This window comes from Cryptomeria japonica, chromosome 10 (genome assembly GCF_030272615.1).
Source record: "Cryptomeria japonica chromosome 10, Sugi_1.0, whole genome shotgun sequence".
NCBI lineage: Eukaryota > Viridiplantae > Streptophyta > Pinopsida > Cupressales > Cupressaceae > Cryptomeria > Cryptomeria japonica.
The window spans coordinates 560782988-560801710 of record NC_081414.1 but is presented as its reverse complement, the minus strand read 5'-3'; the positions used below and the strand labels follow the sequence as shown (position 1 = coordinate 560801710).

The 18723-nt window shown below is 36.4% G+C and overlaps 1 protein-coding gene across 1 annotated transcript in view; it reads left to right on the top strand.

Moving 5' to 3' along the window:
- LOC131859067 (uncharacterized) overlaps positions 1-16472 on the top strand; it is a 57581-nt gene extending 41109 nt beyond the window's left edge. Inside the window, exons 2-3 of the mRNA XM_059212589.1 lie at positions 14900-15042; positions 15805-16472. Of these exons, the coding sequence (XP_059068572.1) occupies positions 14900-15042; positions 15805-16008 (347 nt within the window). The 3' untranslated portion in view covers positions 16009-16472. The remainder of the gene's footprint in view (positions 1-14899; positions 15043-15804) is intronic.
- Positions 16473-18723: the final 2251 nt, after the last annotated feature.

Here is an 18723-nt window from a genome sequence, read left to right as displayed (position 1 = left end):
TAAGGTCAACCCATAAATCATCTCATAATCATTAATCATCATTCATGCACTAGAATGTATCAAGAAATGATATAATCTAAATCAACTCCCACATATGAATCAGTTTAGTCATAAGATACCCAAACCACTACTATTGAGATATCGAGAAGTAAAAGCAACATAATGAGAGATGTAGGACATACTAAATCTATCTCAAAATCCAAACAAACGATCATAGGGTCATACACAGATGTCTATAATCTAAGGGCATAAACCTCCTAACAAGATCATAAAACACCATGAAAACATGAAATGAGTGTAGTTGAAGGAGGGTCCTCACAAGTGTTGACGTGTTTTTTATGACTACGTCGAACACAGAACAAAGTTGCCTAACGGTCACTTCACTCTCTCTTGATCAAAGTGTGATTGCATGCTAAGATTGCAAGAAGTTTAAACAATTGACTCCAAGGTTCCTTTATGCTACGGACGTGACTCGGTTGGCTCATGTGATTGCTGGTAATCCAAGGGGCCTTACGTTTGCGTCATTCTTTCACTTCTTTGTTGTGGCTGGAACTCCATCATTGGATATGGCAATTCTACGATGCTGCTACTTCGAACCGACTAAAATGAACTAAAAGTAAAGGGGAAATGTTAAGATATAGTCCTCGTGAATCTAACTGATGGTAAATTGGTTATTATCTGGAGAGTGATATATTAACAGAGCATACAGTTCGGAAATTAAACATAAACAAACTAATTGTTATGAACGGTTGCCTCCGTAGGGGCATGTCCATACGTGGCAACTGCCACGTATGGACATGTCCCTACGTAGGCAACCTTTCCTCTTGTATTTAAACCGGATTCAATGATGGAGACGATCAATAACTCACGGCAATCAGTCTTCCAGAATCGTTGTCATTATTCTTCGATCCATATTTCACAACATGGTATCAGAGCCAGCATACTAAGAGAATAAATTAGACAGCCATATTACTCATAAGCATTTATCGGAAGTAAATAACAAATCGACGCAGAGGATATATCCAACTAAGAAAATATTCAAAATGTCAAGTAATATGAGAGTGGAAGATAGACTCAAAGGAGCCTCCAACTTCGTTTCCTGGAAGATACGAATCATTGCCATTCTTGAAGAACTAGAATTAGAGTCTTACATAGAAGAAAATCTAGACATGCCAAATGATGAACCAGAGAAATCTACCTGGAAAAGGCGTAATAATAAAGCAAAGAAAATAATTATTGACTCAATCAAAGATCATATTCTTCCATCTATAGCCAGACTGCCTAAAGCATATGAAGTATTTAAAACCATTAAAAATACATATGAAGTTAACAATGCGAGCAGAATGTCAACCTTGAAACAACAACTTTTAAACATAAAGATGAATAAAGATGATACAATATCTACATACTTTTCAAGGATATCTGAAGTAAAAGACCAATTACAAACTATTGGAAATGAGGTAGATGATCAAGAAATCTCTCTCATAGCCCTAAGAGGATTACCAATTTCATGGGAATCCTACATTCAATGTATTAGCAGAACACCCCCCTTACCCAAATTTGAACAACTTAAGAATGAGTGCATTCAAGAGGAATCTCGACTAATCTCAAGAGGATTAGGGCCAAATAAAGAAGGAGAAATCCAAGCACTTAATACAAATACCTTCAACAAAAAGAAAAAGTTCTCCAAACAGAAGAGAGGAAATAAAAACCATCAGAAAAGAGATATGTCTAAAATTCAGTGTTACAAATGCGACAAATATGGGCACACTCACAAGAATTGTCCAGAAAGGAAGAAAACACAAGCTACTCTAGCCGAAGTCAAAGGAGAAAACTCACTTTTCTTCTTAGCCCTATCAAGCGAAATAAATACAAATAAAAACACTTGGATCGTAGACAGTGGAGCATCAAGGCATATAACTGGATTCAGAAATCAGTTTGAAACACTTAACAGGCACTCAAGTGAAGAGGTTACTATTGGAGATAACTCCACATACCCTGTGAAAGGAATTGGGACTTGTACTATCAAACTAAGAAATGGAGTATCTCTACAATTAAAGGATGTTCTGTTTGTACCTGGAATAAAAAGAAATCTAGTCTCAATCTCAGGCCTAGCTGATCAAGGATATCGAGTTACCTTCAATGAAGATAAAGTTCTACTCTAGCCTAAAAGTACAAATATCAAAAATGCCATAACAGTAGGTTCAAGAGATGGTAGCCTATACAAACTATGCAGTGATCAAAAGGAAGCACTAAATCTTGAAGTTTCAAATAATAATGAATTATGGCACAAAACATTAGGACACCTAAGATATAGTGCTCTATCCAACATAAAGAAGATTACTTCAGGACTGCCCCAACTAAAATCTGAACACACAGGCATTTGCAAAGGATGTGTCTTGGGAAAGAATGTGAAAGTTTCTTTTCCCTCAAGTGAGCACAAATCAAAAGTTATTTTAGAACTAATTCACTCAGACCTATGCGGTCCCATGTCAACACCATCCCTAACTAGATCCTTATACTACATAATCTTTGTTGATGACTACTCTCGAAAAACATGGATATATTTTCTAAAGTGCAAAGACTCAAATGAAGTACTATCTAAGTTCAAAGAATTCAAGGCACTAGTAGAAAACAAGTCAGGGAAGAAAATTAAGGTGTTAAGATCCAACAATGGGGGAGAATATACATCTGACAACTTCAAAGACTTTTGTAATTCTGTTGGGATTAAGAGGGAGTATATTGTACCATATAATCCACAACAGAATGGAGTAGCAGAAAGAAAGAACAGAACCATAATTGAAGCAGCAAAAGCCATGATGCATGACCAAAACTTACACACTTCATTCTGGGCAGAAGCTTCAAATACAACAGTCTACATTCAAAACAGATGTCCGCACTCAGTTCTAGAAAACATAACTCCTGAAGAAGCTTTTACAGGGAACAAACCAGATTTAAGTCATTTAAGGATATTTGGCTGTCCTGTATATATACATGTTCCTAAAGAAAAGAGGACAAAACTAGAACCATTCGGAAAAAGAGGTATCTTCATTGGCTATAGTGAAAATACTAAAGGATATCGCATTTACATTCCAGGGAAAAACTCTGTTGAGATAAGTAGAGATGTAAAGTTTGAAGAAAACACTACACTCAAAGAACTTGAGGATGATAACATTACTAAAGAAGAAGAAGATCACATAACTGAGATTGAGAGGGAGAATATCATAGAAAATTCCGAACCTTCAGACACTGAGAGGGAGGACATCATAAGAGCTTTTGAACCTCTTGTTGATGAACATATTGAAACACTTAATAACAAGAAAAGACCTCTATGGGCAAGGAAAATAATTGAAGAGAATAATGTAGAACCAAATGAAATTTCCAAAGAAAATAAGAGAACAAGAACTCTAAAATGTTATGCTGCACTTCTAACCGAACTCACAAATTCTGAACCAACAAATGTGTTGATGTGTATTTTGTACACTATCAAACACAGAATAAAATACTCAAGGGTACCTTATCCTCTCTTGAGTAAAGTCTCCGAATGCTGAAGATATCGCGAAAAGGATCAATCGGGATGACTTCAAGGTTCTTGTATGTAGGATCTCTACGTGTGGATAAGCTCTCTGTGGTATGATGTGATTTTGCTGGAATCACAAGGGGACTTACACTTGATGATTGAACTTCTTATTTGCTTTGAATATTGTTGGAACATGGGATTTTACTGCCTTAGATTTGAAAAAAGGAAAAAAGACGAGGGCGAGGAAAGGATCTAATCCTAATACTAAGAATGTAGGAGCAATGAATGATCTTAGATGAAATTCTAACTAAGTCTTGTTTTGACATCCCAGGACCATCTCCACAAGGTTAGTGCGATCTTCGAAGGAAAGCTTTATGATGTTCAAATCATCACTGCAGGCATAGACACCATCAGGTTGATGCATATCAATGAAGAAGCGACAATTGAAGTTAAGCTTAAGCTGAATGATTCCAGTTGACTACACAAGGCAAGTCTGCAATCAACAAACTGCTAGTAGTATGGATATACGAATTCCACCATCAATCAAGCACATTTCTTCCACTCATCTAATAACACGAAATCAAATATGAGAAGTATAGAGACCATGCAAATTGTCGAATCGACCCATAAATTTCACCATTTCTTCAATGAAGTTACAAGTCTTTTACAACAACATCTTGGCAACAATCTTTGCCTTCTCTCTCTACTCTACTCTAATTGCTATTCTATTAACTAGCTAATCACCTTCTAACTACTCTCTATCTGTCTTCTATTAACTGCTTCTATATGCCTTTACAAATGAAATGCCAGGGCTTATATAGTGCCCTCAATACAATTCGATGGCTAAGATCAATTTGAGATCAATGGCCAAGATTTTACAATGAAAACCCTAATTAGGGTTTGTTACAACCATTACATAACATTTAATGCTCGACCAATGAAATAATTGTATTAATTGGACACATGTCTTCTCTGGAAAATTCAACCAATGGATAGCTGGGGTAGGTACATTGAAGTTTGTGCCACCCTCCATGAGTTAGGTACATTGAATCTGGACATGCTGAGGTGGACCGCATTGACTGGAGAAGTGATGACTAGGATGCCACCTCGTCTGACACTTGTAACTTGGTAGATATCCAACTTGATGTTGTTGAGAAGCTAGCTTTAATTAATTCATCTGAAACTATCTACTTCTTCAACGAACCCTTGCTCTAACTCCTTTTGTCTTTGATGTGCAGGATGATGATGTACCTCGCCTTGGAATGCTGGATTGGAAGAAGTCGCCCTTGTCCTTGCTTGATCGAAGAAGGTCGTCCTTGTCGATGCTAGACTGGAGGAGGTCGCCCTTATCCTTGCTTTGATCTTCTTGGAGGAGACCGTCCTTGATCTGGCTTGATTTTCCAACTCCGGGATCTCCATTTGATGCCTACACAAAATATTAAAGTTAGTCTTTTGAGCATCAAACCTTAAAGCATGAAATTTAAGACCTTTCAAAGGTAAAACGTAAGATATTGATTTGAAAAAGTCATGATAAATCAAGAATTACACATTTTCAAATTAATAATGAATGGAATTTGGATCTTCAAGACTTAGACTTTACAAAATTGCAATGGGATCACAATAAGTCTTGAATAAGAACTTCAAAAAAGTAATTCTTCATACCTTCCCTTGAGTATTTAAGTACAAAACCTTGAAAAAGAAGGAAGACCGGATTTTGATGGACAAGCTTAGATTATAGTCCTCCCTTGGATGAATTACGCCTCCTCTAGCTTGAAAAAGAATAAACTCCACTAGCCTCTTCAAAAATCTGGAAATTCGCCTTCAAATACCTTCAAAACATCTGGAAATTATCCTCCAATTTAGCAAGAAATTCGCCTCTCCAATGGCCTTCAAGATGAATTTCGCACTTAAAGGAATGATTGAATGATTTGAAATGTGAAGCAACACTCCTCAATATATAGAGCGCTCACCTTCCACTTACCCATGAGGCCGACCTAGCAAATAAAAGGTGAAATAATAAATAAAACCTCAAAAGGAGTAGGCCGACTTGTCAAATAAACGCAAAATAATGCCTTGTACGCTCAACTTTTAATTTTTAATTTCACAAAAATTAATTTTAAATGCCTTTATAATAGAAATTCGATTTTTTTTTTAGGCCCAAAATTAATTTATTAAATGCCAATTTAATTAATTTTTTCAAATATTCCAAAGTTAGCAATTTGGCATCTAATGCGATTTGGAGGATATTAACGCCCAAATATGGTAAAAAATAATGAATGCCATTAACTTCGCTCTGGTCCCTTGGAGAGGGACAGGAGCGAACTCTCAATCTAGGCCTTGCATTCCTCATTTTCTTGTCCAAGACTTCATCTAGGCATCTAAAATGGCATTTTTAATTGGAGCTTTGAGTTTAATTTCACTTGATTTCTAGGAGGAAAGTGCCTTTAGGATTTTTTTTCGCCCTGGACCCTTGGAGAGGGACAGGAGCGATTTTTCACTTTTGGTTTTGATCCTTCACCTTTTATTTGTCAATTCTCGTTGTGGGGTAAGCAATGATCCCCTTCGTCCATTCTATGCATGCTTAACTTGTTTTTGCAAGGCAAAATTGGTGTTCTAAAGATTTTCGCCCTGGTCCTCCAGTGAAGGACAGGAGCGCTTTTTGCATTTTAGGCTAGGATTATCAAGTTTTGAAGGCAAATCTTTGTTCACCACGCTTTAGAAGACCTTTTCCATCTTGCACAACCTTGCCTTAGCGTAATTTTAGAGGGAAGTTATTGGTTTTGTAAAAATCGCCCTGGTCCTTCAGTGAGGGACAGGTTCGCTTTTGAGTCCATTGCACAAATTCTTGATCACATCAACTTCAAATTACCCTCCAGGCGTAGAACATCATTCCCCACTCCTTCTTGAGTCTTGGAAACAAAAATAGCATTTCAAAATGTAAGGTAAATGGGCATATTTGGAAATTTCGCCCTGGTCCCTTGGTGAGGGACAGGAGCGCTTTTGCCAATTGTCATCAAAATTTGCAACTCTTGCATCTCAATTCCACCTCGAAGCATTTTAAACATTATTTCAAACTTGCGCCTTGGCCTAGATTTGTCCAAAATTGGCGAGAAAGGCTAGATAACATGTTTTTCGCCCTGGTCCCTTGGAGAGGGACAAGAGCGCCTTTTTACATCTTGGTGTATTTCTTTGTTCTTTAAACCCTCAATCGCATCTAAGGCATAAAACATCATTGCTCCCTCCTATCCAAGTCAGGTTTTGCCTCAAAATCTTAAACAAAGAGGAGAATTTTGGAAAAGACGCCATGGTCCTTCAGTGAGGGACAGGAGCGCTTTTTGTCATTTGGGTTGATTTCCTCCTTTGTGGACCACTTAAATTATATTCAATGGATAAATCATGTTTTCTTTGGTCTCTTCAAATCATAAAATTGTCTTGATCCTGCAAAAATAGTGCAAATTTGAAAATCAAGCTCCGGTCCTTCAGTGAGGGACAGGAGCGCTTTTTGCCCTCTAGGCCAAAATGCTTCATCTTTCATCATGAAATGCCTTGGCTAAGGAAGATATCATCTTGTTACACGCCATGAATAAGAGTTCAAGTCCAAGAAAGGTCTAAAAATGTGTATCTAAAGAAAATTGCTCTGGTCCTTCAATGAGGGACAGGAGCGCTTTTACCTTTCTAGACAAAAACTCCATCATTTCATCGTCTTTGATCAAGTCTGGATGCTCTATCACGTTCATTTCGTCCTCCACCATGCCTTTGATGTCTCAATTTGACTAAACAAGGTCAGGAATGACTCCAATAAGCCTTTTCGCCCTGGACCCTTGGTGAGGGACAGGAGCGATTCGCCTTGGACCTCCTGAGAGGGTCAGGAGCGAAATTCGCTCTGGATCCTCAGTGAAGGACAGGAGCGAAATTTGACTTTTTGAACTCTCCGACAGGATAATTTTTATGGAATATAACATTTAAGTATAAGAAAGAATTTCTTATACTTTAAGTTATATTCCATATATACTTTCAGGATGTTTGAGAGTGGTTTCAGACCTCCAGGAGCCATATTGCAAAATCTAGTTTTTTGAGGTTTTTCAGTTTCCAGACTTAGTCAAATTTCAGGATCAGGACATTCTAGACTTAGACAAATTTCAAGATCAGGACTTTCAGACTTAGCCAAAATTTAGGACTAGGACATCACCCAAGCCGGACTTGCTATCCATGTGATCCCCTTGGCGACACTCAAAACGCAAAGGCTAACTGACAAAACCCTAAAAGACCTAAAGAACAAACCCTAGAAAGCAAAAAAAACAAGGGTCCCCATTTGCAATGGGGCGATGTGTGAAATGGTCACAACAAAATGTCAAAGAAGCCTTATCAAAACAGGCTTGGAAAGATGCTATGGTTGAAGAATATCAATCTATACTAAAGAATGATGTTTGGGATATAGTGCCTAGACCAAAAGACAAATCAGTTGTCTCATCAAAGTGGTTATTCAAGATCAAATATGCATCTGATGGCAGCATTGAAAAACATAAAGCTGGCTTTGTGGCTAGGGGATTCTCTCAGAAAGTAGGAATTGATTATGAAGAGACATTTGCCCCAGTTGCTCGGTATACGTCAGTAAGAACAATCATTGCAATTGCAGCATCCAAAGGATGGAAAATTCACCAAATGGACGTAAAGACTACCTTCCTAAATGGTTCAATTGAAGAAGAAGTATATATAGAACAACTAGAAGGATTCACCATACGTGATAAAAATTGCTATGTTTGTAAACTAAAGAAAGCTCTCTATGGGTTAAAACAAGCACCTAGGGCCTGGTATGCAAGGATAGACAACTATCTCTCCAAACTAGGGTACTCCAAGAACCTAACAGATCCCAACATCTACTTCAAGGCTTCAAATGGTAATATGATTATATTGGTCCTTTACGTGGATGATCTTTTGATAACAGGAGAGGATAATCTCATTGAAAAATGTAAGCAAGATCTGGCAGCAAAATTTGATATGAAGGATCTAGGGCTTCTACATTATTTTCTGGGATTAGAAGTATGGCAGAAGAAAAACATCTTCCTAAATCAAGGAAAGTACACCACAGATATTCTAACTAGATTTGGGATGATGGAGTGTAAGCCATTAGCTACACCAATGGAAACTAATTTGCACAAGCTGAAAATTGAGGCAGAAGATTCAAAACCTACAGATCCCACACTCTACAGACAAATCGTCGGTTCACTCATGTATTTGGTAAATACTCGTCTTGATATCTGCTATGCTACAAATGTATTAAGTCACTTCATGTGTGAACCTAAGAATATACATCTAATGGCTCCTAAACACATTCTAAGATATTTACGAGGCACAATCAGACTTGGCTTAAAGTATGAAAATGTTGAGATTCAACTTGAAGGATATTCTGATTCTGATTGGGCTGGAAGTACCACTGACCGTAAAAGTACTACAGGGTGTTGCTTCAGTCTTGGTTCTGCTATGATATCTTGGTTCAGCAGAAAACAGTCAGCAGTTGCACAAAGCTCCACCAAAGCAGAATATATGGCAGCCTCCATGGGAGCTCGTGAAGCGGTATGGCTAAGAAAGTTATTATTTGGATTATTAGGAAAAACTCTGAATTCAACAATAATTCACTGTGATAATCAGAGTTGTATCAAGCTCTCAATAAATCCAATTTTTCACAATCAATCCAAACATATTGAGATCCCTTATCACTACATAAGAGATATGGTAGATCAAAACGTCATAAAACTAGTGTACATCAGTATTGAAGAACAAAATGCTGATATCTTCACCAAGCCACTTGCAAGATTGAAGATAGAATACTTCAGAAGTAAACTTGGTATGACTAGATTATAATTGAGATTATTAGGATGAAATTCCTACCATGCGAAATTTGTTCATGAATAAATAAATAAAATGTATATTGCAATATTCTAACTATGTTCAAGAAGATGACGATCTTCTTATGTTTAAGGTTACTATTTCAAGGTGACGATCTTGACAATAGTGGACCAAGTGTCAAGATTGACTACATTAAGTTGTTGTCCTGGACTGTGCCGGATATCTTGATCCTAAAGTATGTGATCATCTCATGATTGACTTCTTAAGTGATTGTCCCGGACTGAGCCGGATATCATGATATTGAGTTTATTGTGTCATGACAAGACTATATTAAATGTTGTCCCAAATTGTGTCGGAAGTCATGATAGGATATGCTCCCAAGAAAATTACTTAGATCCACTCCTGCTAAGAGGGAGTATTAAGATATAGCCCTCGTGAATCTAACTGATGGTAAATCGGTTATTATCTAGAGAGTGATATATTAACAGAGCATACAGTTCGGAAATTAAACATAAACAAACTAATTGTTATGAACGGTTGCCTCCGTAGGGGCATGTCCATACGTGGCAACTGCCACGTATGGACATGTCCCTACGTAGGCAACCTTTCCTCTTGTATGTAAACCGGATTCAATGATGGAGACGATCAATAACTCACGGCAATCAGTCTTCCAGAATCGTTGTCATTATTCTTCGATCCATATTTCACAACAGGAAAAAGGTTTAGAAGGATCTAAATCTACTCCTAAGGGCAGTGATAACAATGAATAGTGCTCTAGTGGACAAATTCCAAATAAACCAAGCTCTGCTTTGCCAAGTTTAACTACAAATCCGCAAAAACCGGTGCAATCTTTTGAGGATGTTGAAGGATTTTCACATTGAGAAAGTGCATTTGAATACCCAACACGATGCAATCCAAATGACCATTCACAATCGAACTTAGCACAAATTTGGGGGTTCAGGCTAACTTTACACTGCAACTTACAATCAGCAAGATGCAAAAAGTATGAACCATGGAAATTCATCGAACACCATTACATTCTCTATTGAAATCAAAGCACTTTACTACTTCTAATCTAAGTGAGGAAGGTGAAACCATGCAAGCTTTGAAAACATAACTTAATTGGACACCATCAAAGAACAATGTTTCACTGTTATTATCTCAAAACTTATCGCAACAATTTCATACAAAGCTCCCTCCTTTACAAATGAGGGGGTCACCCCTTTATATAGGCTTCTGGCCTTGGCTACATGTAAACCCTAATTAGGGTTTTCCCAAAAGATTCTCCACTCAAGATGCAACAAGGTGGGAATTAGCAATAAATACCCCATAAAGCCCATATATAATTAATTTTACGTGCCCAAAATGGCACCCATAAAGCATTAATTAACCATTACATTCCAAAAGTGCCCACTATGCAATGAATGTACCCTCATGCAAAAATTGCCCATGATGCCATAAATGCACCATCATCTCCTGAACGTGACAGCTGCATGCAGAAGGAATCTGCCATAATGCCATAAATGTGACGGCTTCATTCAAAGAGATGCTTCATTAATTCAGCGTCTGTTGACTTGGCTGCCAGTTGGCGAGAAACCCTTGGAGAGAAAACTTTATCTAGGAAGAATTTTCTTGAGATTTTGAATTTTCCTTGCCTTGGAGGAAGATAATTCATCAAATTCTACACATTTCCTATTTTTTAGGAAAATTTCCAATTTAGGGTTCCACGGTCCAAGAGAAAGAAAATTCCCTCACGACTCCAAGTCTACCATCATTTTCAAATTCGGATGATTCTTGATGCCCGAGAATGGATTTTTCAATTTTTTCCCTGGGGGGGGAATTTCTTGTTCAATTCATCCTCGATTTCTTCCTTACCGTAGAAATTGTTTTTACACCTTCAATTCATCCCGACATGGAATTCATGTTGTGAAGGAATTCTCCTTTGGACAGAAATTTGTTCCTTACCCTGAGGAAGGAAATTCTTCATGCCTTGGCCAATTTTCATGATTTCCAAGAACTATGTCCTGAAGGAAGAAATTTCAAACACTTAGTCAATTTTTCACCTTTCCTGAAAGAAGGAATTTCCGACACTCAGTCAAATTCTCACCTTTCCTGGAAATTCTTCTTCTTGGGCACACTTCTTCCCTGAGGAAGGAATTTTTGTGCTCTTTGAATTCATGATGTTTGCAGGGAGATTTTCGACCAATTTTCACATCTCCTATTTTTTATGAAATTTCCTAAAATTTAGGACCCGGGTCCAGAAGAGAGAGAATTCTCCCACGAGTCCAAATCTGCAAAAATTTTCGGATTCTGATAAGATTTGGTGTCTAAAAATGGAAATTTCAAAAAATTTCTCAAGGGGATTTCTGCTTTTCATTCTTCCTTGACCCTTGGATTTTCATGCCTTAGACAATTTCTCTTCATTCTTTGACTTGAACGTGGAATCCATCTTGGTGAAGGAATTTCATTATTTCCATGCCTCAGAAAATTTCTTTCAACTTCCTGACTGGGCATGGAATTTTGACCTTGATGGAGGAAATCTCATCTTGAAGCATTCATCCTTGATCCCTGGACTTAGGCACCTACCTTTGGACTTGGGCAATGATTCCACATTGGTAAGGAATTGTGTGATTTTGAAGCTTTCCATGACCATCAAGTTTTGGCACCCTAGTACCTTCCTTAGGCGCAATTCTCCCTAAGGCAAGGAATTCTTAACTTCAACATTTTTCCATGCATCATCCACTTTGGTGCCCTTCCATGTCTTAGGGAGGAATTTTACTAGGAAGAAGGAATTTCATCACATTGAAGGTTTTCCAGGATAACACCTCTTTCGCGCCTTCATCATGGCTTGGGTGCTAATCTCCTTTAGGCGTGGAATTCTAAACTTTCTCCATTCTCCTTGAGCACTCCGCTTTGGTGCCCTCCCTTGGAGTAGGGCGGAATTTTCACTAAGCGGTGGAATTCACAATTTTCCATGCTTTCCATGTCAACTTCACTTTGGCGCCCTTGGTGAAGTATGGGCGCTAAAACCACCTAGGCAAGGATTTTCACATTCTCCACGTTCTCCATGGACTCCTTTGTTTGGCGCCCTTGGCCAAACTTGGGCGCTCAATTGACTTGGGGAAGGATTTTCATGATTTTTCTTCATTCAGGACATGTATATATATATGAAATATAACATTTAAGTATAAGTGGCATCTTATGCCACTTATACTTTAAATTATATTTCATATATATTGTCAGGATGTTTGAGAGTGGTTTCAGGTCCCCAGGGATTATAATGCAAATTCTGGATTTTGGAAGATCTTTCAAATTTTTAGACAGTGTGAAATTTTAGGCCATTTTTCGGATCAGGATGACATTGGTGGATTGATGTGAATTTCCAGACTTGGATGATTTTGCATGCTTTCCTCTTCTGGAATAGGAGTTCCAAACTTAACCATTTTTTTGATCCAACTTGTCTGCCTTCTGACTCTTCCGGATTTAGAAATGATCTTCAAGAGCAATCAGTCTTCAGCGTCTTCGGGGATGTTCATTTTTCAGTGTTTTCCTGTGAAGAACCTGCCAAAAATAGATTTTCCCAAATAGTAAGTATTTCAAAATGTCAAGGTTTGGAAAAAATAGGTCAAGAAAGCACTTACTAAAAATAGTAAGTTTGATTTTTGGCAAAATTAGACCAATCCGGGAGGTAGTGAAACTTACTAAAAATAGTAAGTGCTCAAAATTTGCTCAAATTTTACTGGGAGGTTCCTTGAAAGGTCTTGATTCCAGTTGTATGCTTAGTTTTCCAAAACCCTAACAGAAACCCTTAAAATATAGGACTAAAGGCAAAAACCCTAAAATTGACAAAACGAGTCCTAGACAACCAAATTTGCTCAAACGAAAAGAAGACTTAATCAATATGACCCCCAAACACTTGCAAAGCAGAGAGACTGACGAGATTGCCGCGAAAAGACCTGAAAACCAAAACCAAAAAACCGAGAGGGCCTAAAAAGTAGGGGGTCCCCATTCGCAATGGGGCAATGTGTGAAAACGTCACAACAACAGGTATATGCTTTTTGTATGTGAGTTAGTCCATGGGTAAATAAAAATGACTAGATTTCGATGATGATTAAAAATTCAAATGCATTGCGGCTACACATCTTATATTCTCGTAAATCCAAATCCAAAAGACAAAAATAGGTTGTGCTTCATAGGTGCATTTGGAAGGATATGGTTTGTGCAAAGGCAACAAAAAATGCATCTGAAACTTGCATGTAAAGAGTTTGGACACATCATCACTAAGCAAAGACCAGGATAAAGAAAACAAATAGTTTAAAATCATAAGGTGCATATGGATGCAAGCATGTGTCATGGTGAAAGAAGAACAGATTTTTAAAAAAATGAATAACAAATAGGTCTGTGCCTCAAAAAAGGGGCACAAGAAAATATGAAATCAGTCACAAGCCTATGTGTGATAGGAGGAAAATGAAAATCACAGCCATAGTGAATAGGCACACACTCAATTAAAACAAAAAACAAAAAATATGTTCAATGAATCGGAACATATGGCATATACAGGTGTGTTCTTTAACAAACAATGCCTTCAAAAAATGAATGAAAGTTACGGGATTAGAGGTTCACGTGGCTAGTCAAAGTGCACACTTATATATGTATACAATCATCATTAAAATAGTCTAACTCCACAATTGCTTTTGGGAAAGCATTCTCTATTAATAGAATGTGATCACAAATTGCTAAAATGGTCCAAAAGAAAGATTTTTTGTTAAATGAATCTCGATTAGTAAAGGGATATCATCAAAATTGAATTTTCAGAATTTCAAATTGTTTTCATTATGAGGTTTGCAAACTTGGGCATTGTGGTGAATTGTTAAATTTAGAGGTCTTTTGAAGATTTTCTGAACTTTATTAGAATAGAGGAAAGCTCCTTTGAAATAATCTAGAACCGACCTCCAAAAAAGCTTATTTTCAACTCGCACTAAAACTCACATTACTTTTAGTTGTCATTTTCGAATAGAAGAGCATATTTTAATAGATTTTAGCCCAAGCCTGCTATTTATAGCTTTCCACTATTTTTAGCATCCTCTATTTTTGGTTAGGAAACAGTTACTTCTAGATTGTCGATCTCATCATGCAGGATACAAGAACTTTTTATGAACTTTTATGAGATAATTGTGATAATTTCAATCTTCAGTGGAATTTACAGTCACATATGTCAAATCAGAATTAGTGGATAGGATTAATTTATAGTAAAGTTTGCAGATCATGCGGCTCTCATAACTAGAGTAGAAGTTCAGTCAATTTATTTTATTTATTTTCATACAATTAATTTGGGCATAGATTTCCGTTTCTTATATATTGGCATATTTTTCATAGAATTTCGTTATACTGTAAGAATGTCTTATTGTGATGTAAAAGACTATTTTGGTGAATCTCTTGATATTTAATAAAATTCTTGCATTTCTATATTACTCTGATTAAACTATATATTTCCTTGTGAAATAAGAAATATAAACTTCTATCTTGTTTCAGATGTCTATCTGGCAGGAACTGTCATGTTGATATTTGGAATGGGCTTATATGAACTATTCATTAGCAATGTGCCTCGCAATGTGCCTCCCAGTGAAGATCGAGCTCTTCTAAGTTCTTCTTTGTTTGGGATGTTTATACTCAAGGTATTTGATTTGATTATCTATAAAACAACACATCATGTGTAGTTGGTAGATATATTCAAGCACAAGATTCTTTAACTAACTTTTGTATTAGATGGGTTAAGGTAGTTCAATGCATTAAAAGATTTCATTACTATTTCAGGCAGTCCATATATATGGCAATTGTTGGATCAAAGAAAAATACATGGAATATTCCACCTAATCTCCCAAAAAATTACGACATATGCATTCACTGAAAAATTGCAAGACTACCAATAATACTACGTACAGATATGTAATCACATGCCATGAACTTAATAGTTAATGCAGAAGAATATAAATAACAATCTGTGCCTGGTACAAGGACCTGTAATATCAGTTCCACTCCATTAGCATTCAACTTGTTATTTATAAAACTAATGGTTGTTATTTAAGACACCACTGTCAACCCAAATTTAAATCCATCTATTATGGAGATCATGGGTGGAGAGCAACATGAAAATGGGCATACTGTGAACAAGTCTGTTTGTGTCAACGATATAAACCTAATAGCTTAAAGAATTTAATGGTGATTTCTATTACTCAGGTATCAAGGAGCGGATCCCTCTTCAAGGCCAGCACATAACTTGAAAATTTCTGGCTAACTTGCATTCTTATAGTGAAATAGATACCTAATCTAAAATGGGCTCCTACATTCTAGATACCTCAAATAAACTTTTTACCTCAATTATTTTGCTAAATACTGAGGGGTCTAATTGATAATCTTGACATGTCTGCTTATCACAGGAAAGACCACGATGGATGCGGATTACTTCATTAGATGAACTGAAAACTAAACTGGGGCATGTTATTGTAATGATTCTTCTTGTCAAGATGTTCGAGAGGAGCAAAACTGTTGCTATCACAAGTGGCTTGGATCTGCTTAGCTATTCTGTGTGCATTTTTCTCTCTTCAGCTTCATTATATGTGCTTCATAACCTTCACAAGTAGATATATTGTACATAGTTGTATATATCCATGTAATCAGTGCATATATGTATGAGATCAACCAAGCAGCAGGGCTCCTCACTGCCAATAAATATTGTTAAAACTTATAAGGAAATAATTCCCAAGCAGGAAGATCAATTTCACTTCACAAACGTTCCACAATGTGGTGAACTTTTCAATGATGTAATTTTTAAATTGTAAGTCATTCTTCAATCTCCAATTACATTCATGTAGGTTTTAAATAAAAGAGCGTTGAGAAAATTGGCATATATGATAACTTTTCATACATTACAAATTGTATAATGATTGTCATATAGCTCACACCATTTCCTTGACTACCATCAGTATGTTGGCATTTTGGCTCACAGCATTCAATAGATTGTGTTGAGTCTCTTTGATATTCAGATACCTTGATTTCTGGGTGCTAGTAGTCTTCATCTTTATAAAATATAGATAACTTATACATATTTCATTTGTAATCATCCATTGTTGTTGTGATTCAATGATTATATTAAACACTTTCAGATATAGGATAATCTCATCTACTAAAGTATTTTGAAATTTGAAGTTATAGAACTTGTAAGCACCATTGTCCTTAACCAGCAATCTGTTATATATCAATACGCACCATTCTCTTCATCATGTTACATCTATACATGAATTTCTCCTATAAGTATACCCATAGATCAAAATCTCATCAGATACTCACCTGACTCGTAAGTGCTCATTTTTTCATCTGATTAAATTGTCATTTTACTTGCCAAGCAAAGTTTTTGGCGAGTTTGGCAAGTCTTGGCAAGTTTTGCCCAGAACTCAAGTTTTTTGCACACTTAATGAATTTAAGTATTTTTGAATTTGCTGAGATTCCGAGTCCAAGTCAAAATTAGGTCTGCCAAGTCTGAGTTTTCAAACTATTAGTATAGTAATTTGTGGGGTTATTGCCATTGAAAATTTATGCACTACAGAAGAAAATATTATGGATTGTGCCTCCAATGACCTTGAAGGTTGTTTCCCATTGCTGGACACATCAAGATGAGGTTTACTTCATTAGATTAAGATGAGTTTTTATGAAGGAAGATTATTTTTCAATGAGCCAATTATAGATTTTTAGTAGCACTCTCAAAAGGAGGATAATAGGAATTTCCTATGGCTTTTCTGAATTTATATGTTGAAGACACAATGTTTGATTCAATGGTGGATTTTATCCAAGTTTAAAGGGAAAATGTATTCTTTGCCTTTGAATTTGAGGTTGGAAACAACAGCGCAAGTATTCTAAACTAGGAATTGAGATTAATTGTATATGCTAGATTTGGTTTACAAACATCATCATGGAACTCGATATCAACATCACTTTAAAGGATTTTAAGGCTTCAATTGGAAATCGACTTCCTTTTTTTAAGTAAAAATTATAAATGGAATGATAAACAATTGAAAGTTGTAGAATCTAAATGGAAAACTTCAAGATAAACAATACAAACTTGTACATAGAAGGATTTTGTGATACCACAAATGTTAGGGTAGACAATAGTTCCTTGCACATTCCCTTGCTTTGGTGATATGACTGGGCCTTTTGAAAGAAAACCATACTTGCACCCAAATTTGAATTTCACACATCTCATAGCCTCACAAATGAACACTCAAGGTAACAAAGGGGCCAAGGGAAGAACCAATTTTTTTTAATGTAAAGTTGTATCATGGACTAATGAGATACTAGTTATCCAAGGAAAAATTAATGGTGGCAAAAGAAGCAAAATTAGAAGGAAAGGACACAAAATTGGGAACAAAACAAGAAGCTTGCCATTATTTATCAAAAACAAGCTTGGAAACCCAAACATAATAATACCCCAAACAGGAACTATTAGAACACAAATTGTACACCAAAAACTAAACTAGGAAATACAAGTGCAAAAGAACCAAATGAGCACAAGAGATCAAACCATGCACTTGACAATAGATAAAGAGCTCTCGGGGAAAGCTTTAGATGGAGTAATCTATAGCTCTACATTGACACCACTTATTTGGGTGGTAGAACTATATGTAAGGGAATTATTGAGCATCAAAGAGAAAATGGAAGATTTGGAAGCAAGGGAACAAATACAAGAAGCAAAACTTACATAATCAATATATGAAAATCAAAAATAGATAAAGGCAATGGTGTACTTAAAAAGAAAGTGATCAACTTGTAGAAAGTGATGGAAATTGGATAGTAAGAACCACATATGCTAAATAAAAATGCAATGAAAATAGTTGTTAGGGAAGACAAAACAAAAACATCACAAGAAATGAAAATTGCACAAAAAAAAGTGTTGTAAATAGTGATGCTAAACAAATGTAAAGGAGAATGACATAAAGAGTCAACTTGAGAAGGCTAAGACATGGGCAAGAGTAGTCAAAGAAAACCATTAGAGAAATATGAGCTAATAGAAAAAATAGGCAAAACTATGATTGGTGGAGAGAGGAGGGAAGCATTAGTTTAATCAACATAGCTATTAAGGGAGTCAAAGCTCATGGAGAGAAGGAATGCATCAATGGCCTTGTAAGGATTCCTTAAAAGAAAATTGTTATGGAAAGGAAAAATATGTCAAGCACATCCTAGGAAAGGCAAAGGAAAGATGAAGAGGTGGAAATATCCAAGTAGCAATGGAAGACATTGATAAGGTAGAATTTTTAAGATATAGAGGGTTATTTAAAGGATCACACTTTTACTTGGATGAGGAT